The sequence below is a fragment of the Harpia harpyja genome, chromosome 15 (genome assembly GCF_026419915.1).
Source record: "Harpia harpyja isolate bHarHar1 chromosome 15, bHarHar1 primary haplotype, whole genome shotgun sequence".
In the NCBI taxonomy this organism is placed as follows: domain Eukaryota; kingdom Metazoa; phylum Chordata; class Aves; order Accipitriformes; family Accipitridae; genus Harpia; species Harpia harpyja.
In genome coordinates this window covers 26903717-26927459 of record NC_068954.1, presented here as the reverse complement: position 1 = coordinate 26927459, position 23743 = coordinate 26903717, and the positions used below count along the sequence as shown (strand labels likewise).

The 23743-nt window shown below is 38.2% G+C and overlaps 1 protein-coding gene across 9 annotated transcripts in view; it reads right to left on the bottom strand.

Annotated features, from left to right (window-relative positions):
* Positions 1-473: 473 nt before the first annotated feature.
* Positions 474-23743, bottom strand: part of MLIP (muscular LMNA interacting protein) — a 114563-nt gene continuing 91293 nt past the window's right edge. For 8 of the 9 annotated variants that reach the window (XM_052809222.1, XM_052809221.1, XM_052809220.1 and 5 more), the window contains 3 exons: positions 11164-11217; positions 2923-2957; positions 474-817 (listed from right to left, as the gene is read on the bottom strand). In XM_052809222.1, the coding sequence (XP_052665182.1) occupies positions 2931-2957; positions 11164-11217 (81 nt within the window). In that variant the 3' untranslated portion in view covers positions 474-817; positions 2923-2930. The remainder of the gene's footprint in view (positions 818-2922; positions 2958-11163; positions 11218-23743) is intronic. The other variant, XM_052809226.1, reaches the window with a different exon arrangement.

Sequence of the window (23743 nt, the reverse complement as noted above, 5' to 3'; positions counted from 1 at the left end):
GACTCGTGCAAGCGTAGACAGTCAGCTTCCTTAGACTTTTATAATGCATTTTGGAAGAAAACTGCTTAAGATCCAGGCTTGGACAACATTGTGTGGAAGCAGCACAGGGTCAAAAAACACCAGCAGCATAAACTCCAGAGGAAAGTGGTGATTCTTCCACGTGCACCAGGAGTGCAGCTAGTAATTCTGCCTGCAGTCACCAGCTGGCATGGGCACTGCCTGGTCAAAAGGGCAATGAAAATTGCATGGCAGGGAAGAATCACTGTGCATGCTGATTGCTGTGGGTGCTGACACAAAGGTGAATAATTCCCGGAGTATTTCACAAAATGTAAGTGTCTGTGTGGTGGCAAAATGTGACCAAGGTTAAGAGAGTGGGAGCATTCCTTTCCCAATGATGCTGGCATTTGTTCTCAGCTATTTGAAATACATGGAGCTAGATTTACAGGAGTAAAAATAAGAATCACAACAAACAGTTTGCAACAAAAATACAGCTTTATTTAATTTCAACATTTATATTATTTCTAAAGAATATATGCGGTGTTATATTGGGCATCTCTTAAACCAGCAAGCACTTCAAGAAATGGTATTTCAATATGGCACATTCATGTGTGTACCTCTGGGGTTAATTATGCTAGTACATAAGATTATCTCTTGAAAGAATATTTGATTGTTATTACTGCTTTGCAATTAGCATACTGGAAGCAATTTTTGTTTTTTAAATGGTGCTTTAAATAACATTTGTGCCATGGATTCCTTCTCAGTATAGAAATAGGCCTCAAAATACTCTATGGTTTTAGCTCTTGATCCTAATTCGGGGCTGCAAAAGAAGAGTTTTCACGTGAACACAAGTTGTCAAAAATACAGATTAGTAAACTGTGTAACATGCACTGAGGTCACTTAGTTTTCCTAATTTGTACAACCTGATGATCTTGCTAACAAGTGTAACTCATAGTTTCACAGAAAAAAACCCTAATGATATATTCAGCCACCTTGTTTGTGCTATAGCTGTGAGAGAAGATGACAGCTGGCAGACCAAACCTACCTTGTGAGATGCTTGCCTGTCTTTGCAACAGCCTGAGGTAAACTGGTTTAGCACTTAAATTTCCATATAGCCGCAACTGTCCAGATTCTAAATGAAATCTCTCTCCCTGAAATTTGGACCCATTTCTTTTTCTTCTACTCTCAGGAAGGATGGAGAAGTGACTAATATCCCTTTATAACAGTCCATTATGAAGAGATATAAACTTCTGTGCCTCTACTCTGCCCTTATTTCTTTCCTTCTGTGTGAAGACACTGAAACCTTTACATCTTCTCTAAATCTCCCGTTTGTTTCCCACATCCCATGCAACTGATTCTTCATTAATACTGAACAAAGACGAGTAATTACCTCCATCATATTATAAGCACTCCCCTCCACATCTCCCTGGAATGGCATTTTTCTTAAAAGCATCGCCTCTTCAACTCAGATTCAGTTTGCGGTCCCCTGTAATCCTCAGGTTCTCTCCTGCAGTATTATTGTAATTCCTTTTCTGTCTGTGCTTTTCATATTTCTTTGTATATGTCTTCAATGAATTTTATCATATTGATTTCAAGCCAATCCTCTAAAGTAAGGGACATTTTTGCAATTCTAATCCTGCTTTCCAAGCTGCTTGCAAGTCCTCCCAAATGGGCATTATCTGTAAATTTTGTAAGCTTACTGTCCATGTGATCGAGCAAGTAATTAATGGCAATATTTTATAGTGCTAGAGCTAGAAGACAGCATTGTGGAAGCCTGTGTGAGATGTTCTCCCACTTTGGCATCAAATGATTGTTCTCAGAGTCCAGCCTTCCAATCAGTTGCACATCTATGTTATGTGAATTTAATTTAGTCAGTATCTGCTTTGCTTGCTTATGAATGTCATGTGGGACTGGGCCGAAGGTACGTTGTATCAAACATTCCCTATATCTGTTTTGCTGTCAAAGAAGGAAATGAGATCAACTTGATAGGATTTGTTTCTGATGTGTCCCTGTGCAAGTCCTCTTATCTCCTTACTATTCTCTAGATGCTTACAAATGGGTTGTTTAATACTTTGTTCCAGTGTCTTGGAAATGCTATTAGGGCTGACTTTTCTGTAATTCTTTAGATTCGCCTTTCCTCCTTTGTTAGATATGACATCGTGTTCACCTTTCTCCAGTTTTCTAGGAACTTACTCATCCTGCTAATCACTAGAGTTTGAGAAATTGCTTTGGTTAAGTATTTTAAGGGTACGTTTCATTAGGCTGCGTCATCCTGAATACTCCAATTTACCTCAGTATTCCTTCAGGTGTTCTTTTGCTTTTCTCTCCATGATCCTACTCCCAAATTCTTAATAATAACTGAAATAAACTTTTAATCATAATTAACGTTTTTCGTGAAGACTGAAACAAACAAAAAAAGACATTGAACGTTTCAGCCTTTTCTATATCACCTATTTCCTGACGTCCCTTGTGAAGTACTGTGTTATATCTGCTCTCAAGCATAGCACATTATTTGCAATATAGTATTGTTTAACTCTAGCAAACCATTCATTTTAATGGCGCTATGTGATTATGCACTCAAATATAAAATAATATTCATCTTATTTCAATGACATTACTTCACAATCTAATTCCAGACCATACCTTAATTTATTCCAGCTGTTTGATTGCAGCCCACTTAAAATTAATTAAATTGTGACTTTATTTTGTGATGCTAAGAAGTGGAATTATTCTGCATTGGTAATTGTTAATAGAAAATAATTCAGCAAACATAGACAGCTTATTATCCAAATGCTAAATTGTATAGCTAAAGCATCCTATCATCTTCTTAAACAAAACCATAAAAGTTTGTTAAAGTGACACTAAAGAAGTAGTTACATATTCAAAGTGTGACTGTAATCAAATCAGAAAAATAGTAATACTCACCACTATCATTAAACAGAACCTCTTTCATTGGCAACCTGTAGAATAAAGGGAAATAAAAGGTGAAAACAAAGTAGAGAGGAGAATAAAAACTGCAGTATATTAAGCAGGCACAGTTCTACAAACTGGTGGACAACTTCATACAGCACCTTGTCTTTTAAAAACATTGGTCTCCTGCATTGTTAATTTATAACTATGCTTACTGAACTGGGGATGATTTTTTATGCATCGACATGTTTGAAGAAGTATACTGCACATAGTAAATTTCAACAGACAAGCATCACCTTGCCTAAATGCACATTAGAGGACATTTCAGACTCATGTTGGGTTTCCATTCGTTTTTTGGGACCACATCCTGAGAGAACAGGGCATGTGGCCAACCTTGCATTCACATGGCATGGATATTGTTTTCCTCCACCTTAGCAAGGCTTTCAACGCAGTCTCCTACAGTAACTTGGTACCCAACTCTGGGCTACAGAGTGGATGAATAACTGGCTGGACCACTGGTCTAAAAAGAAAGTAGTCAACAGTTCAAAGTCTCTGTTCCAGGTGGCATTCCAGAGGATGCTAGGGCGACATCTCCATCGGGGAGCTGGGTGGTAGGAGAGCCTACATGTCCCGGAAGTCTGTGGAAGTTACTAACTTGGTGGAGAGGGAGAGACTGATAGGCTGAGGGTACGGCTCCCATCCTGGGGAACTTTGCCAAGCTGGAGGAATGGGCTAGCAGGACATTTGTGAACAAAGGCAAATACAAAATCCTGCATCTGGCGGGGGACAGAGGAAGTAAACAACCCCATGCAACAGTAGAGGCCAGTGGCTGACTGGCTTGGTAACAGCTCTGCAGAGAAGGACCTGAGGTCTGGTTGACACCAGACTGAACGTGGATCAGACCACCCTTGTTGTGATGAAGGATAACCTCATATACAGCTGTGCTAATTAAAGCATAGCCAGCAGGTTGAGGAAAGTTTTTATTCCCCTCTGCTGGGCACTAGTGAGGCTGCATCTGGAACATAGTTTCCGTTTTTGAGGCCTCCCAATAGAAAAGATTTGCCAAGCAAACAGAAGAAACACAATGGAGGACCATCAGGATGGTTTCAAGCATCCCTTGATTTCTGGGAAAGGCATATGACATATGAGGGGAAGCTACAGGACTTGTTTAACCTGAAGGGTAGGCTAAAGGGTATCTATTTTCCCTCTCCAGCTATTTAAGTGGGGTTTATAAACAGCTCAGATTTGCATGGTGAAAGGAAAAGCGGCAACAAGTGGGGAAATTTTAACTAGCCATAAGGAAAAATATTTTTTATCATAAGAGTGGTCAAACACTATAACTAATTTTTGTCTTATTCTGTGATTCTAATTACTTATGCATTACTTAAGTATTGCATAATAAAAAAGCCTTCTTCAAACTGCAACTGTGTTCTGACTGTATTCAGGGCAAGCTCTTTTCCTCTAAACTATTACACAGTACTCCTGCCATTATTTAAAGGGGACCAAATACAACAGCTGTTTCTTAAAGCCAAATAGAATTAGATTAAAATGGCAGTTTAAATGACATACTGACATTTTGTACTTTATCTGTATCACATTTATATTACTAGCCTTTCAGACTTTTTAATGTAAATTTACCATAAGTAATACATTTATAGTAATTCTTTTTATAGTGATCACATTAGAAATAAAATCCTATAAATGCACAAAATGCTTTTTCCTTGTTAATGCATGGTGATCTACTATGCCCTTTCATGTCAGTAGGCTATAACTGAAACTTCTTACTTAAAACAAGGAGATATCATTGAAGCTGGCCAAAAGTATTGCCCAAATACCCACTGCAAGTATAAATTTCCTGTTGTACATATAAAGTATTAAAAATTAAAATGTTTAAAGCATTGTTAAAGTATAAAGTAAATAGAAGGTATGTCTGCTGATATTTAGAGGTTTTATTTGAGAATTTATAAATGTGCATTGTTTGGACCTACCTTTCTATTTATAAATAACAGAAGACTGCAGTTTACTGTTCCCTTTTAGTAGCCCATCCATTTTGGAGGTAAAAAAATTTGTCACAGCTAACATCTGAAATTCTTATTCCTTTAGTAAAAGCAATAGTTATTCCTACTTTTAATGCTCATTTGCAGGATCATTAAATTTTTAGTTAAATGAACTGTTATGATGATACGGAGAGAGCCTAGGGCTGCAGTCCTCAGCTTGGTCAAAATAAACTAAGAGTGGTGAGACTATTGCCTTAGAGAAGTACTGTTCATTTTGTTCCAAAATATTTTTGGAAGATCACAGGCCAAGTCAGAACAGTTCTCATTTTGGAGGTAAGTGGCATCAAGGGATTTTCTAATTTGCATCATCCGAGAGCCTTTTTTACATGTATTGCTATTGCTCTTTGCCTTATTACTTGCTGCTTTGATCTCTATGCTTAGTCTCAGTCTGTGAAGCATTCTTTATGAATTGCCTAATGTCCCCTAGTTCATTAGATAATTCATAAACTCTGCAAATCAGCAGTGATGCAAGTTACTCTGCCCCTGCATCCCAAGTGTGGGAACAGAAGAGATGCTGACTGTGTCACAGTGTAGCACACGCATGCTCTGCAGCCTGGCTAGCTACGGAGCTGGTAGCGATGTTCTGCCATACTAATATAAACAAGCTCTCCATTGGCTGGAGGACAGGGCTGTAAATTTATGCAACACTGAAAGTAGAAAGTGAATAGTGTGTCTGCAACGTGACAGGTGAGCCCGCGTTTGTGTCTCCAACGAAAGCGCAAGACCAACACAGTCTTTGCCCCAAAATGTCTGCATGCAGAGAAGGACCTGTCCCAGCACCAAATGGAAGAAGAAGGTGCTGGAACAAAGGAGTTGACATTTGAGTAGGAGCAGCTTCCAATACAGTTCCTTCTAGTTTCATTAGGTATCTACCATACCCCTGTTCATGTTTTGACAGGGATCTTCTTTACAAGTTGAAAAGGTATTGAACAGTACGTGAGAAGTGGATCATTACAGGACACCTAACCACCAGCAGCAGCCTCTCCCAGGCTGTCAGGATAAGCTGGAGGAGAAGGCAGACTGTACCCTGCCCTCGTACCTTCCCACCAGAGACAGGGAAGGGCAGGCCTCCACTATGGGCACAGCCCACGCTCATCCATCCCCGCTTCAAAGAGGTCACGATGTCAAGCAACTTTGAGGGGGGGATTGTGTAAGCTCTGGGGTTTTCTTTGTAAATCCAGGGTACAATGACAGTTTCTTTAACTGGAGGAACACTCTGCTCTGATAATACCGTTTGGGTTGGAGCTTTGGTCTAATGTAAAAACCTTTACATAAATTCTTTAGTACAAGGACTCTTTCATAAAATGGGTGCATTTTCTTCTTATATGTAGAACCTATCAATGATTAATACTAATGTCGACCTCTAACCAGGAACACTCCTTAAGTAAATAAAGATTAAGAGCAATGTATAACAGAACTTTGGAACTTATTGACATTTTCATAGAATTTCAAATTTCAAGAACTTCTGCTATTAAAGTTGTTTAAAGTGGAGCATGGCAGATTAATTGTTTCCCCTTGTAAAAAAAAGGAGCTTCTTGTACTAAAACTCTCACAAATTTGCGCAAAAGACAGTCAGTGAAATCCTGTCACCACTGAAGTCGATGGAATCAGCTTTTTCTCATGGGGTCTTTTTATGAATGTTGACCTTACAGATGCTATTATTCTCTCAAATAATTATTGCAGATCTTTCAGGAATAGCAAACAGATAAGACAGAGTAACAGCTGCAGCAAAAGATTATATGAACCTAAAGTAATTGTATAATAGACCTGGGATTTTGCAAGTCATATATGAATAAGGGTAATGAGTACATACCTTTAGCACCTTCATGCAATGTCTTTTTGTTACTGTGCAGGTACATAGGACCCATGTTCCCTCTAAAGATTCTGTCTCAGTGCAATTCTGAGAATGATTATAACATCATTCACACATCGTAACCTGGGAAAACACTAGGTTTACTTGAAAGAAGACAGTAGGTATCAGAAATTACTGGTATATCTCTTGGTTAGGTTTTAAAGGAGTATCCTTCAGATCTCTTCTGACTAAAAAACACTGGCTATAGAGAAGGATTTGACAAGGAGAAGAATGTCCCTTATTTGCTTTCCTGCTTTCACAGAGAAGTGACAGATCTGATTTGCTTCATGCTGTTACAGAATGAAGCTAAAGTTGCATGAAAAATAGAATGCTGTTCTTCTGAATACAAAGGTAACTCCTTTTTTTTTCCCCCAGTGAATACTTCACTTTGAGGAAAACAATACAAATTACTAAGTAGAAACTAGCAGCACCTTTCCTTATTCCCCTCTCTCACTCCTTCCTAAAGGTCAAGGAGGTGCTTACATTTCACAGAGCATCTGCCTACCCATTCTTTTTTGGAATGGCATAAATCCTACTGACTTTCTCTCACTGTGTTTTTAACTCTGAGGGAGGAACATTGCAGGAGAAGTTGTTAAGTATAAGCCTATATGTAATTTTAGATAAAGAAGAGCATTTTGGTGAGGGCAGAGACTACAGGACAGAGATCTAAGGTCTTATTACAGCAGTAAGAGTAATATTGGGCTTATAACTTAGAATTTTTCCTAACCAGTTCAGCATCCAAACAGGACTTCACTGATAAAAAGGACATTTTAAATTAGGTGGAGACTTGTGGGTTATGTAAACTCATGAAATGTAAATTCAGTATAAACAGTTCCTAGGGTCAAGATAGGTTCCTAAATAAGAAGGAACAATATAGGTGCCTGAAAGATGTTGTGATTTTAAAAATCATCAACCAAGGCCTACCTTGTTTTTTTCAATGCACTGACAAGGGAAAGCAGCATAACACACAATTCTGAAGACCCAAGCACATGGAAGGGAAAATGGTGAAAATGTGGTGGCTCTTCAGAGACAGCTCAACAACAATATATCTCAAAGAAGCCACCACCCTCAGGGCAGCTAAGAAGAGTTTGTTTCGAGCTGCTCCTGGCCCTATGTAGCTCTCCTGTCTGTCTCCAAGATAACACAGATGTTGATCTCCTTCTGGGTGTCAGTGCTGTATACTTCCATCTCCAGCAATAGATCTCAAGGGAAACATATGCCTTTGTTCAGTCCTTCTTGACTGAGAATGAGCAAAGGGGGGTGATCTCTAGATGTATTTGTGTCTTCTCTGCTACCCTCTAAACATGTAAAGACATTGCTCAGTCTCAACATGGCCAGGATGGTGTCCCCTGGTCACCTCCTCTTGCTAAAAAGAAGATTAAAAATTGGGGAAAAAAAATTAGATAACATGCCTTGTACAAGTACTTTGAAAAGTTAATTGGAGAAGACTTTCTTTGATTTGTAATAAAGAAAACAGAAAATGTGTTATCTCTTCATGTTATTTCCTGACCAGTTTGTGGTGGCCCTGACACAATTCTTCCTGCTGTATCTACATATGGACTGGAGTCCACCTGTATAGTTATAGTCAGTTAAAAAATACACATTAGTGACAGGCCCCAGGGAACACATACAAAAACACAGCTTGCTCAGCTGTACCAAATAGTATCTGACACTTTTTTTAACTTTAAAGCTATTTGACTCCAGCTGACATTATTGTAAGTGGTGAATGATCATCACCCAATACGACGTTAATCAAGGGAAATACAAAGAGTACTGATATAACAGCCCAGATAAATCCTCTTCTTTCCAGTTGATAGTCTTTGATCTTTATAAATGCAACCACAATTTCATCAGAGATCTTTATTCTATAGGTCATGGTGCATAGTTTTCGACTGTTGGAGAACTTTCAAACTTTTTAATAAATTGGTTGATAGAAATTCTGTTCGAAGTGTTTGTTTAAAACACAAAGCAACTTTTAGAAGACAGTGCTATATATTTTATCTGCCTTGGAACAGACTAAGTTGGTCTCTAACCAAAGGAATTTTACACTTTTGTTGTCATTGTCAATTTGGAACATGCTACAACCTCATGTTTTCAAGAATATCTCAGTCACAGTAGTCTGACTTTATTATGTCAGAGATGCTTCACTTTCTGAACTGATCTTAATAATGCAACAGTTAAATTATGTGTCTTGTTTCTTAAAAGAGTTCTGTTTGAAAAGATCTGTCTTTCCATTAGATCTGCAAAGCTCTTCCTCAATGTGTAAATTGTAAAGAAGGATGAGACGTGGACCTAGCTATTTGCTTTCCTCTATCTTATTTTCAAATACAGGAAAATCATCTGCATCATCAGAGGCTGCATATGTATATATATATATATGCACACATGCATACAGAGATTTATATATATATATATACACACACTTACACAAATACACATATATATGTGTGTATATATATATACACATTTTAGAGTGCCTGATGTAGTGCAAATCTGTTTCATCTCAACAACAAATTTATCCTCAGAACTATTCAGTCCCTCTCACCACCCTCTAATGAAATATCTTTATTCAGTAGTATTTCAGAAACTTTACAGATGAGAGGTAAAAAAAACAACCTATATCTGAGAAGCTCAGCAAGGTATTTGTTGTCTAACTTCACTTTTTGAAGGCATCTTGGGGCTTCCTTTGGATAGATCCACAGCAGAAACCATAACAACTGCTTTTGAGAGAACCAAGAAGTGGCTCCTGGGAGGCAGAGGAAAGGGGATTGATGGTGTAGAAACACGCAGAAAGGTCAAAGGCAAGGAAGAAGAGAGGAAGCTGGAAGGCTGTGGTGAAGATTCAAACAAAAAGAGATATGAAGTAGCTCTAAGTCCCTGACCCCCTGCACAGAGAGGCCAGGGGTGCACATGAGAGTAAGAGGCTACGTTCATTTCTCATATACTCCTGGTGCAAAACAGCAGTCTGTTGATCCACCCAACAAGTGAGTTGTCTACTTTTTTTTTCTTTCTTTCTTTCTTTTATTTTTTTTAACCTTTTTTTTTCAGTGAAACTGAGATAAACAGTGAGGATATTGACAGGCTGTCAACAAACTCAGAATTCAGGCAAACCCTCTGCTTCTGTGAAGGCCTCTAAACAGGTGAAGGGCTTGACCTCAAAACTCCCTCAATATTTTTCAAAACAACAAGAAAGTTACTTATTTGGTAGCAATTATTAGCAAACATCCATTTCATTTATTTAAATGCTCATTTTTCTGCTTTTAGCAAGAATAGAATCCAATTTTAAAGTAATAAATTTTAAATAAACTGTGTTACAAAAATGTAATTATTCCTATCTATATTGTTAAACTCATTAAAAAACTTGTGAAATAATTGTGAGCACACATCTGGTAACCAGGAGAGGTCTTGGTAGTAAAAAAATTCATTCTTGTGTCATAAATGTACTCATATTGCTATTACTGGTAGTAAGTTATGCCTTCTTATGTGAATTTCTAAAATAATGTTGAAAATGTCCTTTAATTAAAGATGTTCTATTACATTCCAAAGCCTACAATAAAGAATATGATAGTTAATTAAATTACATATGTTTATTTCAACATTGAGGCTGTAATTCAGCTTCATGTTCATGATCCTGTTGGAAAAAAAACTTGCCTGTGCCAGCAGAACTTTTTAAATTTTTATATACTCTGTCTCAAGAGACAATTGATGATGTGTAGCAGAGCGCTTCAGCTCTCACTGAATGAATTATCTAGGATGGTAACCACTATGGTCCTAGAGTTTAGATATGTAAAAGTAGTAGGGAATTGGCCACTGAATTTAGACTTCAAGAAGATTTGTGTCCTTCTTCAAAGTCAAATAAAACTGGCACTGAATTTTGATACTGGGCAAACTTGCACTATGTGTTGTTTTATGTTTTCTTGACAGTCCTTTATGAAGTTCTCAATAACTAATTATGCTAAGTGCTTGTGGTAGTTGCTGTATCTGGTATTTAAAACAGAAACTATACCAGTAACTGCAAATTGTGGAATGCGTGATTTAAATGGGGCTAACTGCACAATTTAACACATCCCACTTGCTAACATCCCAACAGCACATATCAGGAACCTAAAGTGTAAATGTTAGTGTTACTCCAAATTCACATAAGCAACACAGTCTGAAGAACAACTCTGGTTTTTTTTTTCCTTCATTAATCATTAAGAATAATTAATGCTTATCTAGTCTGTGCACTGGACAAAAGCAGATTTGGGAGCTCAGCACATTTTTGCTCATCAAGTCTACACAATCTACACAAATAAAAGATAAAGCTAGCATGCAAATGGTTAAACCCATTAAATGTCAACTGATTACCTCCTTAGAGCTGAGTGTTTCATTTTCTGGAATAGGCACTATGGGATGACTGGGCTGCCGAGCCAAGATGTCACAGGTCAGAGAGCGCATGAGGTTAAAAAACAGGAAAAAGAAATCCATTATCAGTTCAATTTCTATATAAAATATTACTGAAGTTTAATAATGAAGGACAATACCCTCAGTCATGCAAAGGATAGCAAGGCAATGAGATCCCATCTGTGTTCAACAGGCTCCCCGTTGAACAAGCTCTCTCTTACTATGTGTCTGTCTGTATGAAAATCTATTTCAAAGTATGGCCTGTTTTCTGTTATATCATATTCCCATAATTAAAAGAGCGGGGAAGGTATAAAACACTTTCCAATTTGAAAGAGGCATCTCAAGTAAAAATCACAGCAAGGGCACCTGCTTTATAATACATTTAGTATGAGATAATGGACATAAATTTATTTAAAACTATAACCTTATTTCTGTCACTTTGAATATCTGTCTTCTTAATTCTCCTCCAAAAGAGCTCTCCTTAATCTTAAATTTCATAGATATAAATCATACAAACATTTAACTAAAAAATGCTGTGTAACAGTAATTAGTATGTGCAGAAAGGAGTTTTAGATCTCAGTAATTATCAGTGTTTTCACTATTATATGACTTGCATCTGAGTAATGAAGTTCAATGGATGTGACTCAAGTGAAGAACCATACCGATTTCAATCAGGTTTCCATTAGAATACAGGTAAATAGATAAGCTGGAGCTTATAAATGCAATGTTAAGATCATAAGCTTGTAAGGTTTTCCTATACAGTGACACAGAGACGTCCTCTTTAGAGCAAAGGTTGCTGAAATTGTTAGGGTTTGGGTATTTTAGAATTGTACAAAAACAAGGTTGGAAAGCATTAGTTTGTTTTGGTATTTAGACCAAATAGTAAATTAACAAATTATGTGTTGCTTAAAAAAATATTGCTCTTACCCTAAGAAAATTAATTTTGAAACTGCTTTTTGAGAAGCAAAACTGATCTGCTAAACTGGCGCTATATACAAAGAAGGATACTGAAGTGGAATATACTCTAGTTTTCTGCAGTTACCTTATGGGTCTACTATGTATTGCTCTCTCCCTTTGTGAATTTGCCCCTATTCATTTTCAGGGAAGCAGGAATCAACTCCAGCAACAACAGCAGCAGTTACAGAAGCTTTGAACCACTTTTTTTTTTTTTTTTTCCCAAAAAATAAAAAGGCAAGTGAATAACTTTAGGCAATAAGTTTATTTCTTTATTCAGTAAATTTAGACGAGGGAATAATTTTAGGCAAAGGAAGGGTAAGGAAGGGGTAAGGAGCCTAGATCCTCTCAGCGGCAACATCCCTCCCTCTGCCGCACACCTGGATCCGGATTTCAGCCAGCACAGCCACCGAGGCAGCCCCTAGACCTTACAGCACCCCGCTGCTTGCAGCACAGCTCTTCAGAACAGACCCAGGAGGTGTTTAATGGCCTATGGGGGAGACAGAAGTCCCGTTTCCAAACCCAGCATCCTGCAGCTACCAAGGGTGGGCAATCCTTGGTGATGCATAGGTACAAAGTTCTAGCAAAACCTGCAGTATCTTGGCAAGCTTATACCATTGAAATAAACCCTAGAGTTGAGTTATCTATTGCCTCACTAGCATATCGCATGTCTGTATTCCAGGCAAAGTAAGAAGGGTCAATCACAAAGAGAAGAGGGAAAGTATTGATCACTTTCTGATGTGCAGCTAAGCTCTCTGAGAAGAATTGTCCACTGCTTGCAAGAAAGAAAACCTCCCTAGTGAGGCAGCAATCCAAGAATGCAACAACTCTTTTTCTCAAATTACACAGAGAGCCAATCAATGAAAAATGCACTTTTATTGTGTTAACTCATCCTGGCCTTTCTTGCTAGTATTCATTGCATACTGTGTTAACCTGAAATGCCTCTGTGAGTCGTGATTCTGCCTCAGCTTGTTCCTTGAGTATGAGATCTCAAGTCCTTCTTTAGACCTGACAAAAGTAATGATCTTTTTTGTCCAAGAAATATATTTGCTTCCTTTATTTTGATAGCATCCTCTTTTCAAACTAAAGAGCCAACATCTGTAACAGTCTCCATAAAGGGGGAAAATTATGTGTATTATGTGTAGTTTTAACAGACAGAGACTGTTAACATTGATTATTTTGGAGAGGCTTAATTGAAAGGGAAAAAGTGAGAGGCAAACAAGGACTTTACTGATTAATAATGGAGGAAAAAAGTTAATAGAGGCTTAAGACTTGGAGAAAAACTGAACAATATACAGTTCTCTGTTTTCACAAGGCTTCTCTGACATAAAATCCCTGAAGTTATCGTAAAAGAGTCTATACATTCTACTAGTCAGGTCTGGAGACCTGATTTTGCCATGACAGGGGACCTAGTCTTAAGGAATTCACATATGGCTACATTTGTAAAGAACTTTAAGCAGTACTTTAGTGAATATGGAGCACATAAGCCAAGTGCTGCATCCTTCCTGCTGAAATAAAGCGTAGGCTTGCAGGTCCCTGAGGGGAGGGTGTTGGGTTTTTCCCTGGAATTGAACAGCTCTGCCTCTGCCAGCTGCAAAGGAGCTGAGTTCCTTGGCCTGGGTGACTTCATCCTAACAAGCTGGACGCCGTTCTCTGTGTTATTTCCATCAAGCGTCAATGTGTCAGCCTTGCAGTGGAAAAGGTTCGGTGCCTGTCCTCCCAGAGTTTGACCAAGAGGCTACAGAGTCTTATTCTTTCCTCCCTGATTTTTTCTTACAAATACGATTTTTGTGTTTTCGAACGCACACCACGCCAGTCCCACAAGCAGGATGGAACTTGCTGTCCCAGTGCACTTGCTTTCTGCAGCTCCGTGGGTAAGGACCAGACGCATTTAGAAGATAGAGAAGTTTGAACCTCTGCAGGGTGAGATGAGCACTGTAATCAGGTTTCTCACTGGCTGGGCAAGCACTACAGGAGGGCATTGGCATCTCCACATTGCCTTCTCTGCATGGTGGTCAGCCCAGGGTGTTCGAAGGACACTTAACAGGACAAATAGCCTACCTGATTAAACTCAGCCTTGTATCTGAATCACAGTACAACTGACGGCCCTAAGCACAGGGAAAAGATCCTCACAGAGTATGGTCATCTCTGCAAAGATGAGCTATCAACATCAGAGTACCAGACAGTCAACTTAAAGGTACCAGAATGCAGAGTAGGTAGAATGAGGTGGGATTAACCCTTCCTTGCTAGTCATTGTGTGATTATCATACCTCAGGGTCATATAGGAATGTGCCTGTGTCCACAAGATCTGAAGTGTGAATGCAACTTGGACTATGTACTTTTTACGGGTGAGTTGTTTTAGTGAGACTGGATCAAGCTCCGTCACTGGCATTCTTTCATCTCCAGGTCAAAGCAGCTGGCAAGAAGCCCTATTTTCTTCTACAAATGTAAAAGGATTGCGTCTGTTGATGGTGGAAGATGACAATATTGCTTTTATAAATTCTATTCTTGTTTCCTTTGCCAGTTAAATTCTGCATTACTCTTACAAGTTAATTAATAATTCTTAACTTTTCTAGATGTCACTCAGTTTTCTGGTAATGTGACATTTTCTTTATTACTTCTAAGAACCGTGAAAGAGCAAACTAGACAAATCTGTATTTGTGGCTGCAAAAATTTTACTGAGGAGAGCAGAATATCCTGACAATATATAAGTATTTGCAGCATGTAAGTTCAAAGGGAGATTATATACCTGGTCAAAAGAACCTCTTACAGACTCAGTCAAGGCTTAGAAGAGATGTGGTTATATAACATCTTAGTTAGACCTTTGTTCATTTAGCTCTGTAGAGTAATCAGCAAGGCATATTTGCCTTTAAAAGGTCATTTATCTTTATTGTGCTATGAATCACAGCTGCCTAATATAAATAAAATATTAAATAATAATATAAATAATAATATAAAGCTTTCTGAGGTGTTCTCAGTGTAAGACCTTTCTCAAAACTAAGTCACTCTCTAGAGGGTCTGTAACCTTTGCTAATTGAGACATGGGTTTAAAACTCTTTGGAACCTGTGAGAGATAATGTGCATAACAAATAAATAAGAATGTTTCAACTATAGTAACCAGAGAACATTCACATACACGCTATTCTTTCAAACTACTCTGTTAAGTCTTTAATCCACTTTGAACATAAATTAGGTACTCTAGACTTTGAAGAAACATAGAGTCATTCCTTCACAATGTGAAAAATTACTAATTTCTCAAAGACTAAAAATGTTTATTTATACATGCATAACAAGCAACCTTTTTTTATAAAACAATTTTATAGATAACCACTTTTTCTGAGTACAAGAACATGAAATCTAGGGTACCAGTAAATGGTAAAACACCCACAGCAGCAGAGCAAGGACTACCTTCAACTAAAGGGAGAGAAAATACATAACATAAAGGGACAATTTATAATTATGATGTCTACAGTCTCTCTGAAATGACACAGTATAAAATCCATTTCAAAGATTCAGTCAGTTAAGCACCCAATCCTTTTGCACCTTTCACCTCTTTATAAAAGGAAATGTGAAGTAGAAATGGTGATCACAACAAAGATTTATAATGTGCCTTCAGCCACGTATGAAATAGAACATCCTGACTGACCTGCAAATCATTATTGTACACTACTGTACCTGTGCACTTTTAACTTGAAGATTTCAAATCTCTCTCCAGATACGGATAAGTACCTGCACAAGAGGGACAACTTGGATGCAGACATGGTTCCCTGACAGGTTCTCACAGGACACAGGCCTGGAGAGCACCAGAGTGGGCTGAGACTGAAGGATTTGTATCTGAACACCAGAGGCTGGAGGAGTTAGAGGGCTTTGCAGTAGGGAATTCCTTATCTCTAAGTGGAGCTGGAGGGAGGGAGATGCACACAAGCCCAGCAGTGCATCGATTTTTCTTGGGATGCCTTTTCCCAGGCCAAGTTTAATTTCTCATGCAGGGCTAGTCTATGATGGAATTGGCTGAGGATTTTCTGCCAAAAATTATTTTTGAGTGAAAAATACTAGCAGCAGGAGAATGAAGCTTTCTGCGAAACATTTTGGTGTCTCTTGCAAACTCTCACTAGTCCCTTAGAAAATTAAAATTAAGTGTTTAATCGTAAGAAATCCCACCCGTCTCTGAAATACTGTGGTTTATGGCCTGGATGTTTTGTTTTGGATCACTTCCATAAAATATTAAAATGTATTTCACCACTAGTGCACTTTGTGGCAATCATGATAAGAGTTTCTATTTTCTTCTGTGGGCTAATCAAGCTCTGCAGTTCCTCACAGAGCTAATTTCACTATAGGTGATTATGGGAGCTGGTGACCAACAAGGGTACCAGGCCTGTAACAAAGACTTGAGGCATGAGAACCACAACCTACACACCTATAGATTAAGGCAGCAGAGCAGACAAACATCTTCTAATCACATGGATTAGAACTATCTGTTTTGAGTTAGTTCATATAACCCAAATGATGCATATTGATTTCTGTATTGGAAAGAAAATTTCAGAATTTCCAACAACATAAGTGTTTGAAATTTCCATCAGCATATTGACTGTTAACTATTTATGGATTTACAGAAATCGAGTCATTGCTTAGAAGAGACGATGCTTCCCTGCCCCATGAAGGGGCTCATTGCTCATTGACTGCTAACAGCCAAAGAACTTGAACTGCTTTCCAGGTGAAATGGATTTAATATTCAGAGCTGACCTTCCCCCCACATATTTTCTTCCCAGATTAGCTGCAAAACTGAATAAACCCTGTTTTCTGAGTAAGCTTCTCATGCAACAAGGATCTTTGACCTTAGCTACTTTAAATCCAAACCACAAACTTTGACTGAATTTTGAAGAGTATACATGTGTAACTGTCACCTACTATATTAAGTTTGTATTAAGATCATATTCTGCCTATCATATAAGCACTAAAATAATAGCCACTGTTTAATTAAGAAAAAGAGAAAGCTAGTACTATAATTTATAGTTTATCATATATGACCTCTTCATCAAAGTTTAGAACAGTTTGCCAAAAAGAAAGAAAACCATTAATGCCTTGAATTTCATGTTTGTAACATAGGTAAATACTGGCTTCTTTAAATAAAGCTCTAAGTACATACTTGGAATTTCACCAGAACTAACTATACTTTATACATTTTTCTAACATAACTGGAAGTGGAGTTAATTAAGGCCATATTTCAGAGTACACATTATATCAATACCTGCAATAAAAGTTAAGTGAATTCTAATTGTACCAATTTGTCCTTTAAAATGTAGAGTTTCCAAAGGTTTATCAGCTCACTGTAACTTTTCTTTGGTACCTCGGAAGAGTTTTTTACAATCTAAAAGAGCAGCAGGAAACTGCCTAGAAAACTCTGTGTTCAATGAGGTCTAAGATACAAATTTCTCTACAGCTCTGGGTGTTTTAGGATAGTTTCCATTAATTATGATTTTTTTTCCTTCAGACTTTGTTTTCTCACTGTCTTCAATAAAAAGCATACAAGTATCATTTTTGTTTCTCACACAGGTTACATGTCCACCAAATCTTGTTTGATATTTTTTCACTCAATAGTATATTTCTGCTTTTGCCATTAATAATAACCTTTACCTCTGAGTGGATTCTGTTCTTTGTAATTTTGTCTTTTGTTTTTATTACTATGTTACAAGCAAAGACATGTCCCCATGCAGTTCCCATTTGCCAAATCGTTTAATGGAGATTATTTTTTGACATTCCCTTTTTCTATGGTTTCAAATTCCCCTAGAAATGGAGTCGTATCCAGTCCAAATCTAGTCATGGATCAGGATCCTAGCATCAGAAGCAGCCTCTGAGCTATGGCAAGCTAGCCCCCATCACCATGGGACATCTCATAGAATCCCCTTCACAAACCAACAGAGACATTAGAAGCAGATACTAGCAGTGTTGTAGTATTTGGGCTGTTGTGTTTCCTTTGTTTGTTTTAAGATGTGTGTTCACATATTAATCTGAAGATACAGAAGGCTAAGATAAAGACATCTCAGAAATGAGTTGTTAGCTAGGGCCAGAATTTCTGTTATATTTGATGTATTAAAAATGTCTGCCTGTAATCCACTAGTCTACATGAAATCATCCTAGAAAGCTAAGCATGACTGAACCCAAGTTTTATATTGTGTAGAGACTTCTAAGAATGAAGACAAAACATTTTAAAGCACTTTTTGTTGCTTGAGACTGGTTTAAGCTATCCCAGCAGAGACAGCCTGTATAAATGTGAAGGCAGAAAGCAACAGTAGTGGCTGTAAGTATGTTCCAAGAGGAAACTTGGACACTTCTGGGCACAGCGTTCACTGGGAAGCACATTTTAGTTCCTAAGTATGGAAAGTGCCTGCTGGGGTTTGATCCTACCACGTTCAAGAAAACAACTTTTTGTGTTTTTTCCTGTTTTCTAAATGAACAGAAGTACACCAAAGAAATATCAGGGTCCTACCATCAACAGCTTCTCCTAGGGGAAATAAGACAGAAAGGCTCTCAGAATTGCATAACTAGCCAGGCCAAAAGGAGTGACACAGTAATCAATTCCTTTTTTTCCTTTGGAAGAGCTGTCTCTACAGGAGTGGGTAGCAGAGTTCTTTCCAGGCAGTGCCAGATTTGAGACATCTCCATGTTAAGTGCATGTTGCTGTGTCTCCTGTTGAGCCTAAGCTACCTTCATGTTCTGTTGCTAATTTGATGACTTCGAAGAAAGCAATTGATTACTAAGTTATGATCCTTCTAAAGTGCTTTAGGAGAAATGCCTTTCTTTGGAGATGAGCTGAGCAAGAACTCCAGAGGCTTTTTCTGCAGGCATTATTAAACCAAGTCCAAAGTGATATAAATGTCATCTAAGTATGATATGATTAAAATAGCTCGCTGAGCCCAAGCAATGCCATAAAAGCGTATACAAAGGAGACACAACAATATTAAGCATTAATATTTTCCCAACAAAGAGCTCCAATTTGTAGCACAGCACTAATGAACTGACTTGTTTGCCTCTGATTTGTTTTTCTATACTAAAGCAATTGTTCTGGATCACAGAGTGCAGAAGGTTGATCAACCATAATACAGCTATACAAGTAGAGCATTTAAATATCAAAGTTCAAAAGCAAGGAAAAAACTCTCTTCTAGAAATAAAAGCAGCTGGGATGATGTCTGGGAGAAAAGTGCTTTTCCATGGCAACCTTGAAAGGCTGCCGCGTTCACCAAACGTCAATTCCCACTATGCTACTATTAATCAAATACGAACTCCAATGAGTAGGAGAGTGGATGGTGAGGTAAACACCACTGATTTCATTTAAAAAATAATAAAGATTCCCTTTAAATATTCTGCTTACTTAGGAGCCTGCCGACCTGCAAGTGATTATGGAAGGCTGACAATTCCAACACAACACTTAATTATTTCAGGAAAACTCCATTTAGGTCCAGGAAAAAAAATTAAATTGGCTTGAGCCCAAAGTTGGGCATTAAATAAAACTTGTCCTCTGCAGTCTTATACCTTTACTCTTATAAGTAATGTCTGAACAGAAATGGTAGGTTTTTAACATTTCTCATACCTCTTGCAAAAAGCCAGTTCCCTCCAATCCATTTTCAAGGCTGTGCTGCTAAATATTTAACCAACAGGGAGATTTTCACAGGGATGTACATGAATGATGTGCTCAGCCCTTGCTGACAGAAAGAAAAAGCAGTCTGAAAGTCAATAGGGACTGAGAGGCAGTCCCCAGCTGAGGGAGCTACACCCGCTCATCCCCTGCCTCTTCACTTGGACAGGTCATTCCTTTCTCCTTCAAAATGATGGACAGTTTCCCAAAATCTAATGTCTCTGCCCTGACAGATATTTACATCCATTGTGCCTCCACATGAATCATAGAATCATAGAACAGCCCGGGCTGGAGTGGTCCAACCTGTTGTGGGAAAGGGAGCCTAGATGAGATTATCTAGCACCCTGTCCAAACACATCTTGAAACTGCAGTGATGGTGACTCCACCACGTCCCTGGGGAGGTTGTTCCAGTGATTGCTTGTTCTCACTGTAAAAAAATTCTTTCACATAAAAATGAAACCTCTCCCCGTGCAAGTTGTACCCATTGTCCCTTGTCTTCTCCGTGTGGCTCCCTGTGAAGAAAGAGCTTCTTTCCTCTTTGTAGCCACCCTTTAAGTACTGGAATACTGTGATGAGGTCTCCCCTGAACCTTCTCTTCTCCAGGGGAAGACCTAACTCCTTCAGTCTTTCCTCATAAGGCAAGTTCTCCAGCCCTTTGACCATCTTCACGGCCCTCCTTTGGACTCTCTCCAGTCTGTCTGCACCTTTTTTTGAATTGCAGGGACCAGAACTGGACACAGTACTCCAGGTGCAGAGTTGTGCTTTTCCACCCTATGTAGTCCTCCATTAAAGGCTGGAGGGATTCCCAGCAGAAGCACGCTTTGGAGTTAACCACAGAGCTAAATGTTACCTCAGGCTCTCCATCACTGCAATAGCTGCACTCAAGTCCACATTCCTGAGCTGTTTTATTCCAATCAAAAGGAAAAGGAACTTTTTTTATATAATAAAAAGTTCAACTCATATAATTACTCAAGACCAAGGAGTGTAAATAAGAGCAGCAGCGCCTGGTGCCTGGGGAGCACAGTGGGGAAGGAGAGGGCAAGGGAGATGACAAGGCTGAAGAGAACAGAATCAGCTCAGTTGAATGGGCAACATTTTTATTTCAGAAGCAGCCTGTGCACAGATGAGAGGAGCCTTCTCTGCTCTTCTCCAAGCAGAAGGACAGACACAGTATCTTGGTTCCCGCTGCCTCCTCCCATCAAACCTAAAACCACATTGTGAAATGATCTGGGGCACAGCTTATGGATTTCATCACTCTGAGCAGCTATAATCTACAAAACCTGCCAGGTCCATCTTTCAGCTTCATCTGTATAATTCCATCAGCTGTGAAGATTCAGGTACTTGGTGGAGCTTCAAACAAAAACAGGATGGCACTGGGTCCAGTCTGCCTAAACACCACCACAGTGTCCTTTCAATAAAGCATTTCAGATAGAGACAGCTGTTATTTTCTTATGCCCTGAGCCAACAAATGAAATGATGTTGGGTTTAGGAGCTCACCATATCTAGTCTCCCTAATATAAGACACAGGTGATCATTCTGTTTTTTCCCATATCCCATTTCCCATTTCTGAGAGAACACTTGTTCAAAGTAATTTTTTAATGAAAGTGCGGGTGAAGAGGAGTAATTCCATTCACTGGCACATCCTGTCTGTTCTCAATAGTGTATTGACAACGTATTTTAAATGATTGTAAGAATTTATGGCAGTAGGTTTTGCCCTCTAGTGGAACATGAAGTAAAATACAACATATAGTTAGAAATGTAACATATGTAGAGATGTCCATGTGGACACTGACCATGTGTTTACTGGATGGCTGAAGAGACAGCAAGCGAGTCACCCCAAGGGATGAGGAGTGGAGAGGGGGGACCTCCAGAAAATTTACATAGATGACAGTTCGGGTTTAGTAGAGAATGGAAAGAAATTCCCATGATATCAGGATGTTGTTTCTACACCTGATACTGTGTCTACTGTACTGTGTTTTCTGTTACTTCGATTATTTATGAGCAAAAAATATATAATTATAGAAACATAGAATCGTTTAGGTTGGAAAAGACCTTTAAGATCATCGAGTCCAACAAATAATGTCTTTTTAAAAACATGAATAGCTTAGACTGTAGTTGGGTGGCGCAGAAGACAGGGTTATTCCGAGAAATAACAGGCAAATATTGTCAGGGTTTTTATCAACATATATTGACTCAAATGTTAAATATTGATCATGTAAATAAGATTGAAATTAATCTTCCTTTGGTTATCAAAGAATGTTAATACTATAGACCAAAACAGAAATGTTAAAAAAATTATTTTAAGTGGTGAATATTTACTTCCTGTGTAAATAAACCTCTGTTTGTATTAAACTAGCCCAATATTGACATTTGATTATTCTGTTTCCCAAAGTATTGGGCCACACCTACCTAGAGAGTGACATCAGTTCAGAAATACAAAAAATTTTACTAAAGGTATTTACTAGCACTACCAGTAATGCTTAAAAATCTTACCTACCTCTGACAATTGAGTTGTCTTATTTTATATCAGTTACCCTTATCTTCATTGCCTAAGACTTTAAAATTATTGCAAATAATTCAATTATTACAATTATTTTAAAGACTAGGAAACAATCAATGGTAAATTGAGTTATACTGAAAATTCTCCAAAGAAGTCTCAAAAAAGATACTAATCTCAAAAATCTTTGTCATTCTCACCAATTCTGCTTCAGAAGATCTAATTATTGATTTTTTTTGTACTAATCAAGGTTAACATCATAGATTCCCGTGGATTTTCACTAAATCTCATGGGATGGAAGAGAGAACTTGCTACATTAACTAAATTAAGGGATGCATTTGGAGAAACACAAGCATGATCATCGCATGTGGTCTTGATCAAAGTCAGGAGCCTATTTCACTTACACGATGAGAGGGATGGCAGTGGGAAGTCAACCAGAAGCCCAAATGTGTGAACTTTTTTGCTTAAATTGTCACAGCGGTCAGTACTAGGGCCTCATCTAAAACACAGCCCTCTCAATTAGCTCCCTGATGACATAACCATTCAAAATGGTGCTGCAGAAGTATTTGAAGTAAAATTAAATGACCCTCTGAGCTTTCCTTTGATAGAATACAGCACTCTTCAGTGACTTTTAGGCTATGGATGGTGCTGCTCAACCCTGGAAAGTTGCAGACTTAAACAGAGAGTCAGAGTTCAATATGGAAATTAGAATATATAAAATATATTATATATATAAAAAATATAAAAATAAAATAAAAGCTGTTTACAGATGTGTGAAGCTTACAGAAAAATCATGTGAAATACCTTTGCTAATAGTGGACAGTAAAAAATGACCCAAGTAAGAAAGCAAATTTATGTTATACAGGGAAATGGAAGAAATCAAAGAGATGATGTAGCTCTTGTATTTACATTGTACAGGAAGAACGTCTTAACATCAGAGAGGTGTGGCTGCATTTATCGGTTTGCAAAGCTCACAAAGGTTGCTTAGAATGACAAAAGTTCCTTGAGATAAAAAATTGTGGATGAAGAGGCCTTGTAACCATCACCACGTGGGTGGAATGCAAATACACAGTCTGGGCTGTCCTATGACCTCTGCATTCAAGAGAAGAGTTTTGGGTGCACAGTGCTATGGGAAATCAGAGCAGCAGCAAAATTTCCCTATTTCAGCAATTATTCAGCAAGAATATCCCTGTTTGAGAAAACAGCTAACATGATATACCAAAAAATTACACTATCATCTTAATTATCTTCAGACAACTCTTCCCTGCCTTATTCACCTTCCTATATAAATTTCTGAGTTTCTAGCAGTCTTTCCACTAGCAATAGCAAATACCCATTTTCATTATAAGAACTGACTTCAGTGGTCATATGAACTGTTTGTTTGTTCATATGAATGCCCTGCAATGAACCAGGAAACTTCTCAAAAAATAGGTGACCATAAAATCATTGCTGCCTAAATA